Source organism: Hyperolius riggenbachi, chromosome 11 (assembly GCF_040937935.1).
Source record: "Hyperolius riggenbachi isolate aHypRig1 chromosome 11, aHypRig1.pri, whole genome shotgun sequence".
NCBI classification, from domain to species: domain Eukaryota; kingdom Metazoa; phylum Chordata; class Amphibia; order Anura; family Hyperoliidae; genus Hyperolius; species Hyperolius riggenbachi.
The window spans coordinates 29,549,567-29,574,119 of record NC_090656.1 but is presented as its reverse complement, the minus strand read 5'-3'; the positions used below and the strand labels follow the sequence as shown (position 1 = coordinate 29,574,119).

Sequence of the window (24,553 nt, the reverse complement as noted above, 5' to 3'; positions counted from 1 at the left end):
GTTTAGATTTGCCCAAGTTGCTGAGGAGAATGGTGAGTGACGGAGGGGAATTTGATTACGCCCCCCCCTACCCACTGCACCTTTACTTTTTACCCGAGCCTTTCAGCTCTGGTATCCTTTAATCTCCTGAGCTGTATGCCTGACACTGTGTCGGGCATACCGCTCACTAGCCTCAGGAGTCCCCCAGGAATAATCTATAGATTTAATGGCTGGAAAAGGTTTAGCTAGCACTAGGCTAGCTAGTATAGGTGACCAGCACCCCCCAATCGCCCCCGATCCCCCACTTATACATTACTCAGCCTGGTTACAGTGATCGGCGCAGCCTTCCCGCACAGCTCTGGTCTTCTCCAAGGGGAGGATCGTAACTGCGCATGACGTCATGTACGATCCTCCCCATAGAGAAGAGCTGAGCTCATTTCAACTACCAGTACATACTACATTATATTTGGCTCTTGGTGTTCCTACTCTGTGTTATTTACTTCAGGGACCTCCAACTCAGGAAAGCCTTTTGCTCTATCACCCGTCTTTGTTTCCCGTTTCCAGCTCTCTGAATGTAACCTGCGACTGTCCCAGCTGGAGAGGGAGAACCTTGCACTGAGGGTCCGTCAGCGGGAGCAGGAGGCAGAGGTACGCAGAGCTCAGGAGTAGTCGTGTGGCTGTAAATGGCTGTCTGTGCATTGCTGAGATGTTGTGCCTCTCCTGCAGATGGATAAACTGAGGGACGAGTCTCTCTACATGCAGAGAGAGGAACCTGCGCAGACAACGTGGGACCTGCAGCAGCGGGGGGAGTTACAGGACCGGCTCCTGAGAGCAGAGAGTGCAGAACGGGAGCATCTGGCATTGATACACCGGCTGAGATCGGACCTGCAGGACACAGAGATCATGGTGAGTATAATAACCATACCTGTCCTATAGCACAGTTGAGAAAAAACTGAGCTAAACAACATATTTAGCTATGCATACTGACTAATGATGCCCTGTAGGGGAACATCAGGGGAAGAACGATCATCGACCTGATATGTGTTATCAACAAAAAAAGAGAAGAGCAAGAAATCACCCTCTGTGAAATCATAATCAAGACATATACTGCCTTGTATTCATAAAATCAAAGCTTTATTTCCCAACAAGATAGGTCATCTAAAAATAATTAAAGTGACACTGAAGCGAAAAAAAATTACAGATAATTACTAGAACATTAGTAGCAAAGAAAATCTCATATTTTTATTTTCAGTTATATAGTTGTTGTTTTTTTATAACATTGCATCATTCTCTAATATATGCAATTTACACATTACACTCAGCATTCTAAATGATATCACAGAGCAGGCTAATGAACTTTTGAACTTTACTCTGCAGAAAAAAAAAATACAGTAACAGACACTTGAGATGATAAGCTTCAGAAGACAGAGCTCTCTGTGATTTGGAAAGTTGTGGAGCTCAATCCGACTAGTTGCGCCGAGGCTGCGTTGGGGACCAAATAAATAAAGCTTTGATATTTTGAGTACGCTGCGGAATTTGTATTTAGTGTGATTTCACTGAGGGGGATTTCATGTATCTTCTAGCATTCGGAATGCTTTGTTTATGAGGCACAGTATAGCTACCCTGTTGGCTAATGACAAGCTGATCTGTGATTGGTCACTCTATGCTCAGTGTCAGTCACATGGTATTTCTGCCATCTCCCTGCAGCTGAACACTGTGCAGGAGGAGCTGCAGGGGACGCAGGCGGAGTCAGCCTCTCTGCGGGGGAGATACAGCGGCTGTCAGAGAGAGGTGCTGGAGCTGCAGCAACGAGTGCTGGAACAAGAGAGGAAGAATACTGATCTGCAGAGGGACCACCGCAACACCCTGGAGAGTCTGCACAGAGCCAGGGAACAGGTGGGTACTGGGCCCCCTCTTACTAACAGAGAGCATCATACAGCACTGATGTCATAAGCCCAACTATACCTGGAAGTGAACAAATTGAAAAGTCCTTTGCCTAGATGTGCTTCTCAGCTGTGCACCTATTCATACAGACCTTGCTTGCCTGTTATTTCCTGTTGGCAGACTGAGGTCTTACAATTTCTATTCACCCACTTCTTGCACACTTCAAGTCCCACCCCATCATGTAGACTTGTGGTTTTTACAGCAATGCTGGATAATGTAGTTTGCCACTAATTGTCCTTCTTACTTTGGTGCCGTATGGCGAAAGCTACATTTCCAAGCAGCTGGATCCTGAGAGGAGAGGAAGCAAGCTGTATGGCAGTGTCAAGCACATAAGGTTTATGAAATCTATGTCCAACCTTCTACGTTCTTTGCACCTCCCCCCACATTCTGTACCAGTGGCATAGCTAAGAAGCTATGAGCCCTGGTGCACGTTTTAAATGGGGCCCCCAAGCACTATATATACATATACAATTGATACATCGCTCCAAAACCTGCAAAGGACAACTACAGTATCAGCGATGCAAGAAGGGATGGGGAACAGTTTGTTAATGATTACTACTATTCAAAACATTTATAGAAGTGATTATTACCACCACAGGACCAATAGAGAGCTAATACTGCGGTTGAGGGAGGGCCCCGGTTCAGTCACCACCTCTGCATCCCCTATTGCTACACCACTGTTCTGTACCCATCCCCTCACATTCTGTACCCATCCCCTTGGTGGAGCAGTGTGGTAGGTCCACACAGGTAGGCACCCAGTATAACTAATTAGAACTCATTACCAAAGAAAACGTGCAGACATTTATTATACACAACCATCAGGAAATGCAGCTTAGTTAGAACAGAGGAACACATAATGAATACAGGAAATCACAATACCATAGAGATCATCACAGCACCTTACAGAAAGTGTCATCTTGTGGTTGCTATACTGCAGTTTAACCCCTTTGCGTACCAGCAGTCTCTGGCTCCTTAAGGACCAGAGACTGCTGGTACCACAAAACAGCACCTCCCGACAAATCACCCGCATATACCTGCCGGTCACGCCGCTCTCCCATCGTCGCAGGTCCCTCTCTCTGTCGTCGCTATGATGGCAGAGCTCTGTGCGCCGGTCAGGAGCCGATTTCATTGGCTCCTGACGCTGTCCATCAATGTAAGCCAATGGGATTGGCTCACAGGGTCAGGGGCCAATGAAATCGACTCCTGACCGGTGCACAGAGCTCTGCCGTTATACTGACAGCAGGGTGAGTGAGCTGTGGCGGGGGCAGAGCAGCGGAACACAACAGCGATGCTGAAATCTACATCCTGTCAGAGCCACACAGCCACCAGCAGGGCGTAGATTTGAACTAGTGCGGTCTGAAAGCAGGTACGAAATACTGGTACTGTTAAAGAGGAACTGTAACGACAAAACGGCCCCTGGGGGTACTCACCTCGGGTGGGGGAAGCTTTAGGATCCTAATGAGGCTTCCCACGCTGTCCTGCGTCCCTCGGGGGTCTCGCTGTAGCCCTCCGTACAGCGGTGACGCAATATTTACCTTCCTGGCTCCTGCGCAGGCGCTCTGATGGCTGTCGGCGCCGAAGTAGGCGGAAATACCCGATCGCCGTCGGGTCTGCTCTACTGCGCAGGCGCAAGTTTCCGGCGCCTGCGCAGTAGAGCGGACCCGACGGAGATCGGGTATTTCCGTCTATTTCCGTGCCGAAAGTCGCCACAGCGCCCCCGCTGGAGCCAGCAAAGGTAAATATTGAACTGACAGTCGGCACAGTCGCCGGCTGTTCGGAGGGCTGCGGCGAGACCCCCGTGGGACAGAGGACGGCGTGGGAAGCCTCATTAGGATCCCGAGGCTTCCCCCACCCGAGGTGAGTACCCCCCAGGGGATGTTTTTCATGTTACAGAGTCTCTTTAACAAATCCAACACCTCTCACTTTCTATACCCATCTATCCACATTCTGTACCCATCCATTCTGCCATGCTGTATCAATTTGTCCTCTTTCTGTGCCCACCCACCCCCATTCTGTGCTCATCTGATGCCCTCCTGTAGTAAATGCTGCTGCTATTCCTGCTTCCTCCTGCAGCTGGTCAGTCTTGAGCAGTCAGTGCAGGAGCTGCAGGAGGAGAAGGTTCGGTTGCAGGAGCACAGCCAGAGACTGGAGCAGGAGACGGGAGCTTTACATGCAGAGCTGGAGACTCAGAGCTTGGCATTGAGTGAACACCATGATATTGTAGAGAGCAAGGTAAGTGCACGGCAGATTATCTGTTATCTGAAGTCTAGAGACCCCCTTCCTGTGTCACTGACAAGACCCCCTGTGTGTTGCAGCTGAGCCAGAAGGAGCAGCAGCTGGAACGTCTGCGAAAAGAGGCGCAGACTCTGCGCCGGCAGCTGCAGAACACGGAAGACCAGGTGAGAAGTTATCCCGTCCTCCATGACTTATTACCAGTGCTGATGAGGCTTCATACCTCCAAATGGAGTTCCACTGTATGCTTTCATTAGCGGGACCGCACTTGTGTCTGCCGAACACGCCCACAGTCTTACGCAGATGATTTTGCACATTTAGTGCTTGTTTGAGTCCGTGCGTCACCCACCATAGACTGCCGGCACCTGCTTGCAACCCACGGGGATTGCTTGCGCATTGCGATTTTATGCGGTGGAGAAACAGTTTTTAAACTCATGAAAAAATGGCAGGCTCCTGAATGAACATGCGTGTTGCCATTGAAAAGTATTTAGTGCAATTTCAAATTGCGCAAATTTGCACCCAATTTTTAGCGAGTGTGGACCCTTCCCAATGCCCTTACCCTTTACAACCTGACATCCTCTATATTCAGTATCTCTACTATAATAATACTGGATACTCTAGATTGTAAGCCTCCGGGCAGGGTCCACCTCCTTACGTCTCCTACCTGTTCACGCACCTCCATTACCGTACACCCATTTTATAATCTCCATTCTCCATCCAATGACTGATTAAGCATTACCTTGTACTCATACTGTGCTGCGTAATCTGGTTTGCATGTATTCCTGTATTGTCATATTGCTGTATGCCACCTCTAAATATTGTATGTAACCGTAAAAGGACAACTGTAGGGAAGCTGCCATGTTTTTCTTTCCTTTTGTGCAATACCAGTTGCCTGGCTGTCCTGCTGATCCTCTGTCTATAATACTTATAGCCACAGACCCTGAACAAGCATGCAGCAAATCATGTGTTACCGACATTAATGTCGGAACCGACAAGATTAGCTGCATGCCTGTTTGTGGTGTTATTCAGACACTACTGCAGCCAAATAGATCAGCAGGGCTGCCAGGAAACTGGTATTGCTGAAGGGGGAATAAATATGGCAGCCTCTATATACCTCTCGCTACAGTTGTCCTTTAACTAATGTCAAGCGCTGCGTAATATGTTGGCGCTTTATAAATACAGTAAATACCAAGGGGTTAAATTAGGGAAAATGACCAGGATTTTGTCTGAGGTATCAAATGGAACATAAAGTCCTGTAAAGTAACCATTGCCTTCTGAAAGCAGAAGAGGGGCTGCAGGACATCAAGAATCAAGGCCAAAATACATCACTTTAGGATAGTGGGTGGAGCCATGCAAATGAAAGGCTATTGATGTACTGTGTATTAAATCCATGCCTAGCTTAAGTGGGCCGAAAGGATTTATGTTGCACATCTTTTTCTTGAAGTGATGCTGCCTTCAGTTTTAAGAAGGAAACGGTGTATATTTTATTATTTAGTATTTGTAAAGCGCAGACTTCTTCTGCAGCGATGTACAGAGTATATTGTCTTGTCACTTAAAGGGTACCTTAACTCAAAAAAACCAAACCCATGAGTTTCACTTACCTGGGGTATCTACCAGCCCCCTGCAGCCATCCTGTGCCCTCGCAGTCACTCACTGCTGCTCCAGTCCCCCGCTGCCAGCTAGTGTCGTGTTTGCCGACTGGGAGTCGGCCGGCCGACATGCGTACATTTTTACGCATTCGCGCTGGTGCAGGAAGCCATCGCGGACATTAACAAGTACATTTTACGTGTTTCAGGTGCAATGCGTACATTTTTACGCATTGCACCCATAACGTGTAAAAATGTACTTGTTAATGTCCGCAATAATTTTCTGCACCAGCGGGAATGTGTAAAAATGTACGCATGGCGGCTGGCCGACTCCCATCAGGCAAAAACGAAACTAGCTGGCAGCGGGGGACCGGAGGAGCCATGAGTGACTGTGAGGGCTCAGGATGGCTGCAGGGGGCTGGTAGATGCCCCAGGTAAGTGAAACTCATGGGGTTTTATTTGAGTTAAGGTTCGCTTTAAAGAGAACCCAAGGTGGGGTTCTGACAATGCAATCCACGTACAGAGGCTGGGTCTGCCTATACTGCCCAGCCTCTGTTGCTATTTCAATCCCCCCTAAGTTCCCCCTGCGCTCTGCAATCCCCCATAAATCACAGCCGCGCTGTGCGGTCTGTGTTTACATCTGTACTGTCACTCTGCGTGCTCCCTCCGCCTCCTGCATATCTCCGGTCCCGCCCACGTCCCTTCCCTCCAATCTGCGGGGAGGGAAGGGACGCGGGCGGGGACCGGAGCTATGCAGGAGGTGGGGGGAGTGGCAGACTGACAGTACAGAGATAAACACAGCCTGCTGCGACACGCGGCTGTGATTTATGGGGGATAGCAGAGCGCAGGGGGGCTTAGGAAGGATTGAAATATCAACAGAGGCTGGGCGGTATAGGCAGACCCAGAGCTGGGACAAGGTCTTTCAGCACCCAAGGCTGAGACACCAAAGTGCGCCCCTCCATCCCTCCCACCCCAGCCGTCACACACTGATTGCTACTAGACTAAGAGGCGCCCCAGGGCCCCCAACCTCCCCAGTACCTTAATCTCTAGTTATCTGACTTGCAGTCACTGCCATGTATCCCCTTTTCCTATTTCTTTCTGCTTCAAACACAATTGGGAATGACAACTGAATGAATTGTGCGCCGCCTCCTACACTGCCTCGGCCCGGCCCTGGGCAGACCCAGCCTCTGTATGTGGATTGCATAGTCAGAACCCCACCTCGGGTTCTCTTTAACTGTCCATCAGAGGGGCTCACAATCTAATCCCTTCCATAGTCATATATCTATGAATGTATCTTAGTCTAGGGACAATTTAGGTGGGCAATTAACTTATCTGTATAATTTTGGCGTGTGGGAGGAAGCCCACAGAGACACAGGGAGAACATACAAACTCATGCAGTTAGTGCCCTGACTGTGATACGAACCCGGGGACCCAGTGCTGCAAGGCGAGGGTGCTAAACACTACACCACCGTGCTGTCCAGTGTTTTCAAAATATTTCTGTGCTTTTTGGATAGATACACAGATTCTGGCTGAATAAGGGACTATACTATAACTCGCACAGTTTTCATTTTTCCAGTCCAGAGAACTCCCCTGTCATGTGACCCAGAGATCCCTCCAGCAAGCATGGAGCTGGTAGAGTGAGGTTTGCCCAGCTGGAGAGCAGATCTCACTCTTCAGCTCCTCTCTTTATTGGTGAGAGATTCACTCTTTGCTGTCAGCACTGCAGCTCAGCAGATTCTGATCATTATGAGACAGAACTGTGAAACAAATCTCTCAGCAGAAGTAGGGCTGTTCCAAGCGCCTATGGTACCACAGGGCAAAGGTAGCCTGGGCTCCCAACCCCCCTCTATAAATGTCAGCCCCCGGTGCACCCAAGCCATGCTCCATGGGGCTTCTGCAGGATTTGTGGCAGGATTGCAACTCCCCTGTCCCCGTCGCGCTGCTCCTGCTGTGCTCCCTGTCTTAATCCCACTGCCATGGCGGGATTGGTGCATGTGAAGTTACATGCGATGGGCCATGGAGAAGAGGCAGCCAATGGGGAGGAAGCACAGGAGGAGTAGCATGCCAGGAAAGGTGAGTTGCAGTCTTGCCAAAAACGGTGCAGGTGCCCTGGGGAGTACAAGTCGAGGGGGAGGGGAGCGCAGCACTCGAGCCCTGAGGCAATTGCCCCCTTTGCCTTAATGGTACTGCCGGCCCTGAGCAGAGGGAGGAGATAGGATTGGCCAGGTGATCTGTGTTCACAGGGAGGAACTGGCTGCTGCTTCTTCCCATTTCCTCTCTGACTGGTTCACTATGTGGGTGATAATGGGATGGGGAGGAGCCTGGACAGATTTCTCTCCAGCAAAATAAATCAACAGCTACCAGTCATTCAGGTATTTTTAATATATTTATTGCAAACCGTTCAGACATGAAGCGCACAGGACTTTATGCATTGCTAATATATGCACTAAAAATGGGAGACCTTAAAGGACAACTGAAGTGAGAAGAATATGGAGGCTGCCATATTTTATTTCATTTTAAGCAATACCAGTTGCCTGGCAGCCCTGCTGATCTGGTTCTTATACTTTTAACCACAGACCCTGAACAAGCATTCAGCAGATCAGGTGTTTCTGACATTATTGTCAGATCTGACAAGATTATCTGCATGCTTGTTACAGGTGTTATTCAGACACCACTGCAGCCAAGTAGATCAGCAGGACTACCAAGCAACTGGTATTGTTTAAAAGGAAATAAACATGGCAGCCTCCATATCCCTCTCACTTCAGTTGTCCTTTAAGGTGACAGGTGTGCTATAAAGTAAACCATCAGGTCTGGACAGATGCCAGGCTTACAAGGGCACGAAGGAATAATTTGCTTGGCTCCTCCCACTGATCTGATGCATTATGGGCTTGTATTTTGGACAGTATATAAACCATCAGGTCTGGACAGATGCCAGGCTTACAAGAGCATGAAGGAATAATTTGCATGGCTCCTCCCACTGATCTGATGCATTATGGGCTTGTATTTTGGACAGTATATAAACCATCAGGTCTGGACAGATGCCAGGCTTACAAGGGCATGAAGGAATAATTTGCATGGCTCCTCCCACTGATCTGATGCATTATGGGCTTGTATTTTGGACAGTATATAAACCATCAGGTCTGGACAGATGCCAGGCTTACAAGGGCATGAAGGAATAATTTGCTTGGCTCCTCCCACTGATCTGATGCATTATGGGCTTGTATTTTGAACACACACTGGAAGTGACACGTATGTTCTGGTTTGCAATGGTCTCCACGTTTCTTGGCAGGTCCAGAAGCTGGAGGCCACTCGGGCCAGTCTACAGGAGGAGCTGTCTCGGTGTCACAGTGATAAGTCCTCCCTTTCTGAAAGCATCCACAGGCTGGAGAGAGAGGTGCGGACTCTTCATATCGGGAAAGAGGATCTGGAGCAGCAGGTGAGCGGGTGACTGGCCACCAGGAAAACATTGTCCTCTGATGGTAAAGCTTCTTGTCAATGGATGAAGCTAAAGCCTCCTTCTTTGTATAGGTGGAGCTGCAGACAAGGGCCACAGAAAGACTGCAAGCTCAGCTGGCCACCTGCGAGTCCGAACAAGAGACGGCCCTGGAAAAGCTCTCGCTCATCCAGGAGGAGAGAGACTCTCTGAGGAACAAAGTCCTCCAGCTGCAGAACGAGGTGTCTGGGGAACGTCTGATATCCCACTTTTTCTTTCAAATCTTTTGCCATCCCCTTTATACTTGTTTTCTCTTCTTATAAGTGCACATTACTGACCCCACTTTCATTATGTGCTCTGATAGTCTTTATACAAAATAAAGCTTGTGATCCGCAGGCTCTCCCTCTTCTTTGGTAACTATCTGTTTTTTATGTTACAATCCGCTACCAGTCACTGCTAGTCATCATGGGAAAGTGTAGTCCTGTGTGCATGAGATAGCTGGCACAGGAGCCACACCCAATAACCCCACTGCTAGGATAGTGCAGCTGTGCTAGAATCAGTATTCCATTTGTAGAGGTTTGTTGTGTGTGTATATGGGTATTCCTGTATCCCCTATATCCCTCTTTAATGGCATGTCTCTGGAATTATTTTTCTCAAAGATGTAATAATAGGCAAGATTACTATCTATCTCCTGAGGCCTAGTTAAAGGATACCTGAAGTGAGAGGGATATGGAGGCTGCCATATTTATTTCCTTTTAACCACTTAAGGACCGCAGGCTTTATCCCCCCTCCCCAGTGACCAGGCTATTTTTTACAAATTAGGCCACTACAGCTTTAAGGCCTCACTGCAGGGCCATACAACTCAGCACACAAGTGATTCCCCCCTTTCTGCCCACCAACAGAGCTTTCTGTTGGTGGGCTCTGATTGCAGGGATGTTTATTTGTTTGTTTGTTTGTTTTTTTAAATAAATTTGTTCTCCCCCCCCCCCCCCCCAGCCCTCCCTCCGCCTGCCAATCACCGCGATCGTCTGTCATAGGCATCAGCCTATGAGAGCGGATCGCTCCTGATCCTCTGTAGGGGACAGCTGAGTGACACGGCCTTCCCCAGTACAGTGCTGCCTTAGATCGCAGCGCTGTACATTGTAAATTGTATTTCGCAATCTAACAGTCTTCTAGCGGCGATCGCTGCTGGGAGACTATGATGGGGCGGAGCTCAGTCATTCAAGCAGATCCCCAGCAAAACACGCCCCCAGGACTGCACACCAATTGGCGTTAGGCGGTCCTGGGACTGCCGCCGCGTTTACACCAATTGGCGTGATGCAGTCCTTAAGTACAATGCAAATTGCCTGGCTGTCCTGCTGATCCTCTGCCTCTAATATTTTTAACCATAGGCCCTGAACAAGCATGCAGCTTAGAGGTTTGACTGCATTTGCCGCATGCTTGTTTCAGGTGTGTGATTCAGGCACTATTGATGCATTATAAAGATCAGCAGGACTGCCAGGAAAGGAAACTGGTATTCTTTAAAAGAAAATAAATATGGCAGCCTCCATATCGATCTCACTTCAGGTCTCCTTTAACGAGTATGAAAGTCACTAATCTCACCTGTTACCAATGTATTGCTCAGTTCCCTGCCACCTTTCTGACTTTGTCCTGATCGTATTTGGTATTTATAGATAACGGAGGGTGAGCAGCGTCTTAGTGAAGCACTCCAAAGGGCGGAGTCTTTACAGCGGGACATCACCAAGAAGGAGGCGGAGCTCCAGAGACTCCAGGAACAGCTGCAGATATCCCAGAATGCTTTAGGAGTCATGTCAAGGGAGAAGGAGGAGAGCAGCAAGACAGCTGAGGAACAGGTTCCATGTTTTTCTCTATCACATCTTGTGCTCTTTATCAGTAGTAATGGTTGGCCAGATACTAATAACTCACAACTTTTATGTAATTTATACATCTTTGGAACAGGCTTTGATTGGTCAATTTCACAGATGCATAAAATTAGCATAAAAAATGCATCATTCTGGAATGATTAGCATCTGTTTGACTATCGCTATTCATCATTGCCTGGCAGTAAAGAGCACCTGTCTCCTATAGGTTCAGCAGAGAGACAGAAGCATTGCGTCCCTACAGCAGGAGCTGGCGGAGGAGAGGGAGCGGCATGAGTCATGCAAGGCACAGGTACACTGCAATAAATATGATTACTTTCAACAAAAAGAAAAAAATAGTGTAGTGTTTGAAATCTAAAGGGTCCCATACACCTAACGATTTTCCCGCCGATATACAGCAGATTTGATCACTGTGATCGAATCTGCTGTGAAATCGTTGAGCAAACGCTGACAGAACGATCGTACTTCCTGTCCGGGGAAGTTTAAACAGTAGAGGGCGCTCTACTGTTTAAACTTCCTGTCGGAACAGGAAGAAGTGAAGCCTGCCGGAGCCCAGCGGAGAAGGAGCAGTGGTGACAGCGGGGATACGTGGCGGCAGAGCAGGTAATGTATTGCCGCTAGCGTTGGTCGTCGGACATTCGAACGCCGCTATCGACGCACTCCCGACCCGGCGGCGATCGAGTGAAATCTTCCGCACGGACGGATCGATGGGAAAGATCGATTTCGGACTTAAATGGATCGTTCTGTCAGCGTTTGCGCAACGATTTCACAGCAGATTCGATCACAGTGATCGAATCTGCTGTATAGCGGCGGGAAAATCGTTAGGTGTATGGGCCCCTTTACACTATTTGGGTACAGACAATATTGTGGTATTATGTTATCAGTTGGCCACACTAGCCTGAAATGCTCGGCCAATGGACAGTTTTTATATGCATTTATTTAGTAGAAAATTATTTTACATTTTATGATGAATAATCAGTTCAATAAGAGATGCTGCTGTTTTTGCAAACTCAGAAAAAAGTAAAATACTTGTTGCGCCAGTTTATAGATCCTCCTTTCCTCCTTATTAATCTCCAGGCCCTCCTCCTCCCTAGGCTGAAGCCACGCCTGATAGGCTGTTATACAGCAAGGAGGCGTGGCTTCAGCTTAATGACTCCTTCTCCGCCATATTTTGTGAAGGTGTATGAGGGGTCTCAGGTGACCCCCTATACACTTTAGCTAAAAGTGGGGAGCTTATCTGATCACTCATTTGATCAAACATGGGAGTTTGTACTTATTGTCCCATGCCCATCAAGTAGTGGTAGCAGAGCGCTGGAACAGAGTGAAAGGGGGTCTAAATCAATCTTTTTTGGGGGTACACCCCAACTATGAATAGTTGTCAGGCTACTTTCATTGGGGGGGGGGGCACACTGTTTCTTTTCCCCTGTTTTTATGGTGCTGAACACATTCCACACTATGGATTGGGTCTACTACTGCACCAGATGAACCAGAACATTCAGCCGTCCATAACTTTGTCATGCAGTCTGGCTCATGTCTGTGCCCCTATCACAGCCTTACTGAAGTTAGTGCCTCAAGCCCCATGTTCCTGCAGAAGGGACATCATATAAGTAGTCAATTAATTTTACCCTAAAAACTCCTTATTTATTTATTCAGTATTTTTTTTTGCTTGTGCCTGATGAAGTAGCTGAGGTTGGGAGTTGACAATCTTGGTACTTTGTTCTCTTCTGCTCAGCTGAGTCACAGCCAATCAGAGGTGGAGGAGCAGAAGGAGGAGGTGGCCAAGCTGAAGGAGGAGCAGAGAGCCGGGGAAGAGGAGGTCTCCCAGCTCAGCAGCACAGTGGAGAGGCTGGAGAGAGAACTCGGCATCATCAACGAGAAACACAAAGCTGCCCAAAAAGAGGTAATAAGTCAACCAATTCACCAAACGTCTCTGGGCTGGAGATGATTGGAGGACATGAGTAGTCTATAAACCTGCCCTGGAATTATTATTAAAAAAAATCTTACTGTGGTTGGAGACATGTGAGTTTAAGGTGTGCTCAGCTCTACCATCGGGTATAAAATCACATCCTTGCCTAAGAAGAGGACCGCCTCTGGATGCTAAGGGGGGGGGGGGGGGTCGTTCCAGAGGACAGTGAGGGAAGCCTCATTAGGATCCAGAATCTTCCCTCTCCATAGGTATGTGTTGCTGAACCCGAACTTTAGTCGCGTAAATGCTAGTTTAATAACTTTTCCTCAAACCCCTCTGTGCTCTGATGTGACCGAGACAAGAGCTGAAAGGTGTTATATCACCTAATAACAGGCTGTTTATAATAAACCATTCAAGGTTTGCCATATCACGTATGCCTTCCAGACCATGAAGTAAGGTTCCATTAGGTCTGGCCAGCTCTAGCACAGCAGCTTATTACATGCGGTGTATAAGGAGTCACTTCTGTATATTGCAGGTATCCAGCCGGGATCAGACCATATTAAGCCTCCGCACAGACCTGACGGGCACAGAGCAGGAGCTCCAGCAAGCGAGGAGTGAGGTATGACCTGGCTGTAGGTAGTACCAGTCATTGCCAGTGGGCAGCACGGGGGCGTAGTGGTTAGCACGCTTGCCATGCATTGCTGGATCCTCGGTTTGAATCCTAGCCAAAGCACTATCTGCACTGAGTTTGTGTGTTCTCCCCATGTCTGCGTGGGTTTCCTCGGGGCACTCTGGTTTCCCCCCACATCCCAAAAACATACAGATAAGTTAATTGGCTTCCCCCTGACATTGGCCCTAGACTACAATACATGCACTACATGATACATACATAGACATATGACTATGGTAGGGATTAGATTGTGAGCCCCCTCTGAGGGACAGTTAAAGAGAAACTCCGACCAACAATTGAACTTTATCCCAATCAGCAGCTGATATCCCCTTTTACATGAGAAATATATTACTTTTCACCAATGGTTCATCAGGGGGCGCTGTATAGCTGATATTGTGGAGAAACCCCTCCCACAAATAAATTCTGAGTACGTACTCTTGGCAGTTTCCTGTCTGTGAACCTTGCTGCATTGTGGGAAATAGCTGTTTACAGCTGTTTCCAACTGCCAAAAAAAATGCAGCAGCTACATCACCTGCCAACAATAAAAATGTCACCATGTAATGTCAGAATGTAAATCTGGGATTTAAAAGATTTTACAATGTGCAAACACTGAATAAATCATTTATACATAATTATTGTAAAAATGAAGCACTTTTTTAATTACATTATTTTCACTGGAGTTCCTCTTTAAGTGACAAGACAATACCCTGTACAGCACTGCGCAAGATGTTAGCGCTATATACATACTAAATAATAATAATTGCTGCACAGTAATCTGAGTAATTTGTCCTAGACTGTGGCAGGGTTATCAGACTATGATGGTGGGAGGGACATTACAATGTGAGCTCTTTGAGGGACAGTTAGTGGCGTGACTTTTTCAGTGCACTCTACAACAATGCGGAAAAAGCCAGCGTCCTATAAATGGGCGTGTTCCAGGCTTTACCTCATGAATTCTCTACCCTTCTCTGAATGATCTCTTGTTATCCATCTCATCTCATGAATTATGATCCATCTCTTCTTTTATGTTTGTAACCTTATCTATAAAACTGTTTTAGCACCCAATAAGTAAAAAAATCAAATAAAATAAAGTATTAAAAACAAGGCGATACATGTTAATTCATAACCACTTATTTTGAGTCATTTCTTTTTGTTTGTTTTTTTTTGGAAAGTGCTGAGAAGTTTTTTTTATAGTTGTGGTAATAGAATAAGTGAAGAGAAATAATGTTATGCCTTTTCTTGCCCCGTGGGAAGAAGACTATGGGGTTGTATTACTTTTCTCAGGAAAGGGGGCCATACACTAGCAGATGGCCATGCGATTTTACAAAGAGATTTATAACTTTGTTTTGGAAATCTGATCAGGGAGGGATCAATTACTGCCACACACTGCAAATAGATTTTAATAGATCTCCATAGAACAGTCTCCTTGTAGGTAAATTGTCATCCAGAATGATTATGAAAGTTTGCCAGTGTCATCATTTAGCATATTAGCATATGACTATTACTATGACAATGAGATGCAAATAATTTCCAGTTGATGCAGCATTATGCCAATTTTGTTTGCAAAGTCATGCAGCTTGAAAATAAACCAATGAATCCTGCTGAGGTAAAATGTGCATACAACATTTGCATTCTCTTGCATCAACTCGAAATTATTTGCATCTATCTTGTGTTTTGGAAAGGCCAGTATGCTGTGCCTATGTATGAGTATCATCATTATACAGGCAGCCCCCAGGTTCAGTTCCCGGGAGATTGTTTGTTAGTTGTGGTGGCTGGATGGTGTAATGATTAAGGGCTCTGCCTCTGACACAGGAGACCAGAGTTCGAATCTCGGCTCTGCCTGTTCAGTAAGCCAGCACCTATTCAGTAGGAGACCGTAGGCAAGTCTCTCTAACACTGCTACTGCCTATAGGGCGCGTCCTAGTGGCTGCAGCTCTGGCGCTTTGAGTCCGCCAGGAGAAAAGCGCGATATAAATGTTATTTGTCTTGTCTTGTCTTATCTGTAAGTTGAGTCCTGTGTTGAACATGGTGTAAAATGTGGGTAAATTATTTACTTTCAGACAACTCTGGATTTGGACATGTAATAAGAACTATGTTATTTATTTGTTTTTAATGGTCTTTAAAAGTGTTTTAAACTACTTATATCAGTTTATACAATACTGTAACATTTAACAACAAACAAAGCTGCAAGGGGCTGGAGGAAGCCCTGGGTAAGTATATCATGGGGCAGCACATTTTGCTTGATAACTCCTTTAAGATATTGTGGTATCCCCTTGAACCAATGACTGTGCAGTAACGTGATGTATCTGGCAGCTCGCTGTACGGGAGGAGGAGCTAAGCACCGCCCGCGCTAAGCTGAAGAACCTGCAGAGCGATGTACAGAGCCTCCAGGAGATCTGCACGGAGCGTGAGAGTACCGCCATAGAGAATGAGACTGTTCTACAGAGACTGCGGCAGGAGAGAGAGGACAGCGTGCTGGAGGTAAGAGAGGGACTGGTGGACATCACACAGACCCCCCCCCCCCCCCCCCCTGATAGCACAGGGTACACAGTGCAGCATACTGAGGCTTATGTGTCATATCCAGCTAAAATAAATATAACAATAATTTTTTAAATCTGGATTTAAATGATGGCATCTGGAACTTGAGCGTACAGTGGCCTCAGATCTGCATTCTCCTTCCTAGTTCAGTGCGCCCCCCATAGCTTGCAGGGTATAGAATTCCATACAGCTCTGTACGTATCCATATCATATCCGTATCCAAGACGCACACAGTTACCTTTCACAGACAGCAATAAAAGCATTCCAGATAGTAAGCATCGGTTCTCAATCTACCTACCTAGTGATGAACGGCAGATTCAACCTAGAGACAAATCGCTCTCTGGTCATATCTAATTGGAGAGAGATCTGTCAGCTGCCCACACACCACAGGCGTATTCCCGATCAACTTTAGCATGAAATCTCTTAGAAATCGTCCACATCCGCTTCTACACCCCCAAACGTGTGTGTTCATACATTACCTGTCTTGTGTCGCCCACCGCACATTGCTCATCCCTCTTTGACATCCCCTGCTCTTCCATTACCGGTATACACGCCCCCTGTATATAGCACGTGGCGCTTATATATTTCTATATATTGCTTATATATAGCGCATACTCTAAAGGTGCCTATACATTACTGGATTTGTATCATCAATATCGCACAGATTTCATCATAATGGTCAAATCTGCCAGAGATACCTTTGCCATCCAAACTGATTTCTCTCCAAAATTGAATGAAACGCTTGATGTGGCATGCTGGAAAGATCTCGCTCAAAAGGGCTCTGACGGGTGCGTGTCAATATCAGCATTCGATTTTCCAACGACTGACGGACCCCTGCCCGGTCTCCCCATGTGTTATACAGTGGCTTGCAAAAATATTCGGGCCCCCTTGAAGTTTTCCACATTTTGTCACATTACTGCCACAAACATGAATCAATTTTATTGGAATTTCACATGAAAGACCAATACAAAGTGGTGTACACGTGAGAAGTGGAATGAAAATCATTCATGATTCCAAACATTTTTTACAAATAAATAACTGCAAAGTGGGGTGTGCGTAATTATTCAGCCCCCTTTGGTCTTAGTGCAGTCAATTGCCCATAGACATTGCCTGATGAGTGCTAATGACTAAATAAAGTGCACCTGTGTGTAATCTAATGTCAGTACAAATACAGCTGTTCGGTGACGGCCTCATAGGTTGTCTAAGAGAATATTGGGAGCAACAACACCATGAAGTCCAAAGAACACACCAGACAGGTCAGGGATAAAGTTATTGAGAAATTTAAAGCAGGCTTAGGCTACAAAAAGATTTCCAAAGCCTTGAACATCCCACGGAGCACTGTTCAAGTGATCATTCAGAAATGGAAGGAGTATGGCACAACTGTAAACCTACCAAGACAAGGCCGTCCACCTAAACTCACAGGCCAAACAAGGAAAGCGCTAATCAGAAATGCAATGAAGAGGCCCGTGGTGACTCTGGACGAGCTGCAGAGATCTACAGCTCAGGTGGGGAAATCTGTCCATAGGACAACTATTAGTCGTGCAGTGTACAAAGTTGGCCTTTATGGAAGTGTGGCAAGAAGAAAGCCATTGTTAACAGAAAAGCATTAGAAGTCCCGTTTGCAGTTTGCCACAAGCCATGTGGGGGACACAGCAAACGTGGAAGAAGGTGCTCTGGTCAGATGAGACCAAAATGGAACTTTTTGGCCAAAATGCAAAACGCTATGTGTGGCGGAAAACTAACACTGCACATCACACTGAACACACCATCCCCACTGTCAAATATGGTGGTGGCAGCATCATTCTCTTCAGCAGGGACAGGGAAGCTGGTCAGAGTTGATGGGAAGATGGACGGAGCCAAATACAGGGCAATCTTGGAAGAAAACCTCTTGGAGTCTGCAAAAGACTTGAGACTGGGCAGGAGGTTCACCTTCCAGCAGGACAACGACCCTAAACATAAAGCCAGGGCAACAATGGAATGGTTTTAAACAAAACATATCCATGTGTTAGAATGGGCCAGTCAAAGTCCAGATCTAAATCCAATCGAGAATCTGTGGCAAGATCTGAAAACTGCTGTTCACAAACGCTGTCCATCTAATCTGACTGAGCTGGAGCTGTTTTGCAAAGAAGAATGGGCAAGGATTTCAGTCTCTAGATGTGCAAAGCTGGTAGAGACATACCCTAAGAGACTGGCAGCTGTAATTGCAGCAAAAGGTGGCTCTACAAAGTATTGACTCAGGGGGCTGAATAATTACGCACACCCCACTTTGCAGTTATTTATTTGTAAAAAATGTTTGGAATCATGTATGATTTCCATTCCACTTCTCATGTGCACACCACTTTGTATTGGTCTTTCACGTGGAATTCCAATAAAATTGATTCATGTTTGTGGCAGTAATCTGACAAAATGTGGAAAACTTTAAGGGGGCCGAATACTTTTGCAAGCCACTGTATGTAGCCCCGGTAATGTATTGTGTACCACCTAAAGGACCACTCTCGCGAACATTGTAAAATGTAAAATACATGTGTACACATACAAATAAAAAGTACGGTACATTTCTTCCAGCGTAAAATGAGCCATAAATTACTTTTCTCCTATGTTGTGACAGAGATTGAGAGCCTAAGCGCTTCCTACATATGCTAGATGGTTCTCAACTAACCTCTCGATGCGGCCCCTGCTGAGAATCTAGCATGTGCATGGGGACCTCAGTGCGTCACTGAGATATCCAGAGTGTCACATGAACTCCGTTGTGTGCCACGCCCTCATCTGTCCTTCCATAGCAACAGAATGTGTTGCTAGCCTGCATCAGAGATGCTAAAGGGGTGTGACCTAATCGATCAGTTTGCATCTATGCTCACACACACAATGGCCATTTGGCTTGGCATGGAGTTGGATCTCTCCCTTCTCCCTGTGTAATTTTAGCCCATTTATCTGGTATACAGCTGTAAATTATGTGAGTGATTTCTCCCTGGAGATTGGTTAAAATGCTTGATGTGAGATTGGTATGGATGGATATATATATATATATATATATATATATATATATATATATATATATATATATATATATATCCTGTATATATCAAACCCTTTTAGCACCCTGCTAGTTTAGCTTCTAGAAGGTCTCTTGGAGAGGCGTGCACACTTCCACCTGTGTATGAGATCCTCATTCTGATCCATGCTCACCTCCACAGGTGCAGAGATTGCAGCAGCAGCTGTCCACCCTGAGGCAAACGCACCAAATGGACTCGGATCGGATGAGAAGTGACACGTCTCGGCTGCAGGAGAAGCTAGACTCCATCACCAGGAGGCACGAGGACCAGGAGCTGGAGATGCAGCACTGCAGGGTGAAGATGGAGAGACTGGCACAGGACCTGACCCTGGCACAACATCTACAGCTGCAGCTAGAGGAGCAGGTGAGGCAATCTTTCCCGGCATCTTACTGCCGGACAAGACACACGTGGGCAGCACCACTAGAAAAGGACACTTTAACCCGAGGAAGTTCTCAAACTTTTTCCAAGTGTCGCCCCAACTGACAGAGCCGGGGTGTCACCAGAGTGTCAGAGCTGTAAGGAAAAATGTTAATGTCCCCCAAAGTGAACTACATATAAAGCAGGAAAAATCTATTAACCCTTCGCACTCTCACATGCAAATGTTCAAACAAATGCATTCACAGATTCACTCATCCAGGCACGACTGTTATCCCTACAGCTAAGTTAAAAGCCGGGGTTTTAGTTAACAGAAGAATGCATTCTTATGCTTAGTCACCTATACTGCGCAGAAGTGTACCCAGGTAAATGTAGGTGTCCTAACTCTGGCCCTGTAACATGCATAGTGCAGACATGCAAACACATTCATTGCATCAAACCTATCAATGGATTAGGAGCACATTCCTGACGTCCTCTCCTGGGACAGATAGTGCATCTTACCAATCGCACAAGGGAGCTAACGTTATGTGTCCATGTGCACCATGCACATACACCAGCATGAGACACATACAGGGGAAGGAGGGAGTGCACTGAATTAGACCCTAGCCACAGGGGTCAGTAACAAGAAAAACATTTCATATATCCAGGCACATCGCCTCTAGTTAGGACATTAAAGGAGAACCGTAGTGAGAAGGATATGGAGGCTGCCATATTTATTTTCTTTTAAGCAATACCAGTTGCCTGGCAGCCCTGATTGTCTATTTGCCTAAAGAAGTGTCTGAATCACACCAGAAACAAGCATGCAGCTAATCTTGTCATATCTGTCTAAATTTGTCAGAAACACCTGATCTGCTGCATGCTTGTTCAGGGCCTATGGCTGAAAGTATTAGAGGCAGAGGATTAGCTGAATAGCCAGGCAACTGGTATTGCTTAAAAGGAAATAAATATGGCAGCCTCCATATACCTCTCACTACAGTTCTCCTTTAAATAAATTAATAATTATTTTTTTTACATATAAAGCAGGGTGGTGCTGTGTGTACTGCCTCATACCATTCACCTTTCAAAACTGGGTGTTTCAGTAGAAAAAATAGAACTTGAAGGATATTGGGCCTGTTCCAAATCACTTTTTCTCAGTGATATTTTCACATCTTATCAATAAATTGCCTTTTAACGTGGACCTGAACTCTTGCACAGGACACAAGGAAAACAGAAATGCACCCTGTGAGTGTTTAGAGAGAAGAGCTTGTCTAATACCCCATCATCTTCAAGTAAGCACAAGTGCAATTTGATCTCTCAGCTGTCAGCACAGAAATTCGGCAGTCACAGCTGATATGTAAACAGGATGTTAACCCTTTGTCTGCTTCCATGAAAGCAGGATGTAGGCACACTGCAGATTTATTGCAGGAGTTCTCTAAGCATAGCTCCCAACTGTCCCTTTTTTGGAGGGACAGTCCTACTTTGGGAACCCAATCCGTCTGTCCCTCTTTGTCCCTCTTTCAGGTCTCATGTACAGATCTGTGTGAATATATGTGTTTTCTACTGAAAAATGTGTTTAATTCATACTAAACTTTATTCCCATCCTTTAAATTGATATATTTCTTATTTTTAAATGTTAATATGAAGGAAATCGAACCAGGATAGAAAGGACTAGTGTGGTTTGAATGGTCAAACTACATTTTTTTTTTTCAGATCAGCTTTAAAGAGGAGCTGTTAGGTATAAGGTCTCAGAGAAAATAAACACATATATCAGTAGCTAAAGATTGGCTGTACTTACATTACATATGCATTTCACTGTCCACGTTTGGATTTCACAGAATTTGTATATAGTATATGCAGAGATAGATGCTCCTGACAGTTAATGGCAGGCTCCATGTTTTTCTGCCAAATGTGTCGTCATGTCCTGCCTGCTTCCTGATCACAGAAAAGCTCCTACTGAATAACACAGTGTGCAGTGAATATTAATGAGCCATGTGGCTAGGAACAATAGCTGACTCCTGCAGTGTACTCTGCCCGGAGATTTATCAGTGCTACGCGCTGGACTGATTACAAGCTGCTGTAACGTCTCATTAGCAGCCGAGGGGAGGGCCCCAGAATGCTTTGCAGTATAGTATGCGGCTTGCGTCCTCTTGGGTCTAACAGATTTTGCTGATAAGCACACATCAAAGGTAACTGAGATTTTTATCTTCACTAATGGCTTTTTGGCTTCCTTCTAAACTGTTTAACACAGGAGAATAGAGGTTTAAATTAGCTTCTGCAGCCTGACAGTTACTCTTTAAGCCACGGAAAGCAAAAAAATATTCAGAACCATTTTGACAGTACTTTTTCACCTACATTTTGGTACCTTTTTTCGATTCCAGAGTGCTGAAAAGTCATTTTAAACAGAGATGAAAATTATATGCTAGGAGAAAACTTACAAGAAAAAGTGAATAGGATCGGACCCATTGTCTCACAAATAACATAAAAAATACAACATTTATAGAAAAACAATAAGCCAATAAAACAGAATCCAGGAGCAACTGCACTGTGTCTTCTTTTAAAGTTTGCGAACTTTAATCCAATTCCATATTCCATATAAAAAGCAATGACATAAAAACAGCATTCAGTATATACCGTACTTATCGGCACATGTAGTGATGAAGGAGGTGCAGAGGAGGGTCGATGATTGTTTCGCCCTGCAATGTGGGCTTTATCAAGACCTTATAACCCCTCCACATACCGAAACTCCTTTTATAAATCAAATGCCACACCTCCAAGCAAAGTGCTCCCCCATTAGGAGCCAACGCTTACCTATTGCTTAATGCTGCACACCTGTAATCAGTGTGCTGCATGATCTGATCCCAAAGCCGCGCAGCTGGGCCATTTATAGAAAAACAAATCTGCACATCAGATATATACGTCTGAGTTATATCAAAATGTCTAACTAGAAGTCATTTAAAAAAATAATCGGAATAAACAGCTTATAATTGTTAGATGGGGGCATTCACCAGAATCAAATTGCGTATAATCAATCACTTTGGATAAAACATACAGCTTTTATTATGAGTCAAAAAATATTAAGATATTTATAAAACATACAAAATCTGTGACGTGTTCGCTTTATGAATGGCCAAATCCCCTCACTGTCACCAATATGACCAAAAAGGATGCCCTGCCTAAAACATATCCAGACGTGTATGACAATCTGCCATATGTTTAGTTCTGAGCTAAATTGTGAGCAGATATACCCAATATTCAGACCCATGCAGTGTGTGGAGATCTTGCCTAAGTTCAGAACGATTGGCCAGTTGCTACAATTGCCATGTGCACAAGAAAGGGCCAAATACTGTGTTGTAATCACTTCTCCAAAAAACTCCTAGTGTTCAATAGATGCGCAGTAAAAATATCGCTACCAACGTAGTGTCGTCTTAACACAGCTCAAATATACTTCATGTGAAGAAACCCGTATGCAGATTGCCCAATCGTAGTCATTTAATGGGGTAGTTATTGGTAGAATAAACTTAGGTCCTCTAGACAAAGCACTTGTGTAGGGATGATGTTTACAAGAATGTCCCAAAAATTTTAAAATAAGCCTGATGCTTCAATTGCTGTAGGCAATTACATCAACCTGTTGCAGAATCCAGCCAAGCCTGTAAGTGTAGCTTTTAAGTTAGCGCCTTCAGCCAGGCATGTGAGACAGTTGAAAAGCTGTCCTCGATAATTATGTAATAGCAAATTAGATCATTTCTGTACAATATGCATATATATGTTCATTTATGCACATAATGAGTGCAAAATCTATATTTATGGGGTGTTTAGTGTCAGTGGATCATGAGATGACATGAAGTCGACAAAACCCTAAAAATGAAATTAAAAGGACATTAGTGCATTAACCTCAATGTCCCCAGACAGCTTGGTGCCTCCAATAATATAACACCAAAGCTAGACCGACACACCCCAAAGTCAACAGCCAATTTCACTATATCATGTCAGAGACTGAGACCTTCTAATTGGGGATCAAGTCTGATGGAAGCTGCCGTTATCTGTGTTATGAGCGGCAGAATAATTCTGACATGATATCAATGAAGACAAAAATTACTTAATTTCTTCTATGTCTACTTCTCATTTCCTTACTATTCTAGAAGGTGGACATGAACGAGTGCCTCTGAAAACTGTCCTTGGCAACATATGGATTCTGGAACTTGAAATTAAGGAGAAGGAAGTTTTACAAATTATGAGCCTCACTGGATTTAGAAAAATGAAAAAAGATCGCTTTATTGTGCAATAGTCAAACCATGTGCGTTGTTGTATCTGTCAGTCCAATAGGGTGGATATACACTAAACCAATGTGAAAATACCAGTGACGGTATTGCATTGGGTCGACCCCATCCACACAATATATCATGCACCCTTCTAACATTCATAGGCAGGGGGATCTCGGTATAAGGATCAATGTCCTATACTGTGACTTGCTGGGGATAATCCTGCGGAGTATAAAGCATACAACTGCATCTGCAATAACCGATTGCTTGTGTGAACCAAGTATATATATTTCAGTTCATATAGGGCTGCTCTGCCATGTGATAGATAAGGTAGCGCGGATAATAATCCACTGTCCGCATGTGCAGTCAGTCACTCTTTATAAGTTCCCTGATAATCTGCCTGTTCATCTATAGTGGAAAAGAGATTGCATAGGCAAGCAGTCCAATGAGTTAGAGCAAGGATAGCAGACAGAGGCGTGAAGTTTACAGCAGAAAGCCTTATTGGTATGCAAGGTGTGGAGTTAGTTGTAGCATACAGAGTAAAAACATATTGCAGGTATCTCACTGCTCTTGCCGCTTGGAAAGATGAAGTGTGCACACTTGTGGAGGATCCCTGAGCTCTACCTGCTAGGCTCCTGTATTTGTGCGGAGATCGGGGATACAGATATTAAGCGTGGTCGGTACCAGCTATCCGGCTCAGCTACTCCCATCAATGCATTTCG

At 45.4% G+C, this 24,553-nt stretch overlaps 1 protein-coding gene across 4 annotated transcripts in view; it reads left to right on the top strand.

Annotated features, from left to right (window-relative positions):
* PMFBP1 (polyamine modulated factor 1 binding protein 1) overlaps positions 1–24,553 on the top strand; it is a 294,257-nt gene that overhangs the window by 204,341 nt on the left and 65,363 nt on the right. For all 4 annotated transcript variants that reach the window (XM_068259442.1, XM_068259444.1, XM_068259441.1 and 1 more), the window contains 13 exons: positions 544–627; positions 706–885; positions 1,687–1,875; positions 3,997–4,155; positions 4,239–4,322; positions 9,031–9,177; positions 9,270–9,416; positions 10,848–11,027; positions 11,263–11,346; positions 12,787–12,954; positions 13,496–13,579; positions 15,941–16,108; positions 19,360–19,581. In XM_068259442.1, coding sequence (XP_068115543.1) covers positions 544–627; positions 706–885; positions 1,687–1,875; positions 3,997–4,155; positions 4,239–4,322; positions 9,031–9,177; positions 9,270–9,416; positions 10,848–11,027; positions 11,263–11,346; positions 12,787–12,954; positions 13,496–13,579; positions 15,941–16,108; positions 19,360–19,581 — 1,896 coding nt within the window. The remainder of the gene's footprint in view (positions 1–543; positions 628–705; positions 886–1,686; positions 1,876–3,996; positions 4,156–4,238; positions 4,323–9,030; positions 9,178–9,269; positions 9,417–10,847; positions 11,028–11,262; positions 11,347–12,786; positions 12,955–13,495; positions 13,580–15,940; positions 16,109–19,359; positions 19,582–24,553) is intronic.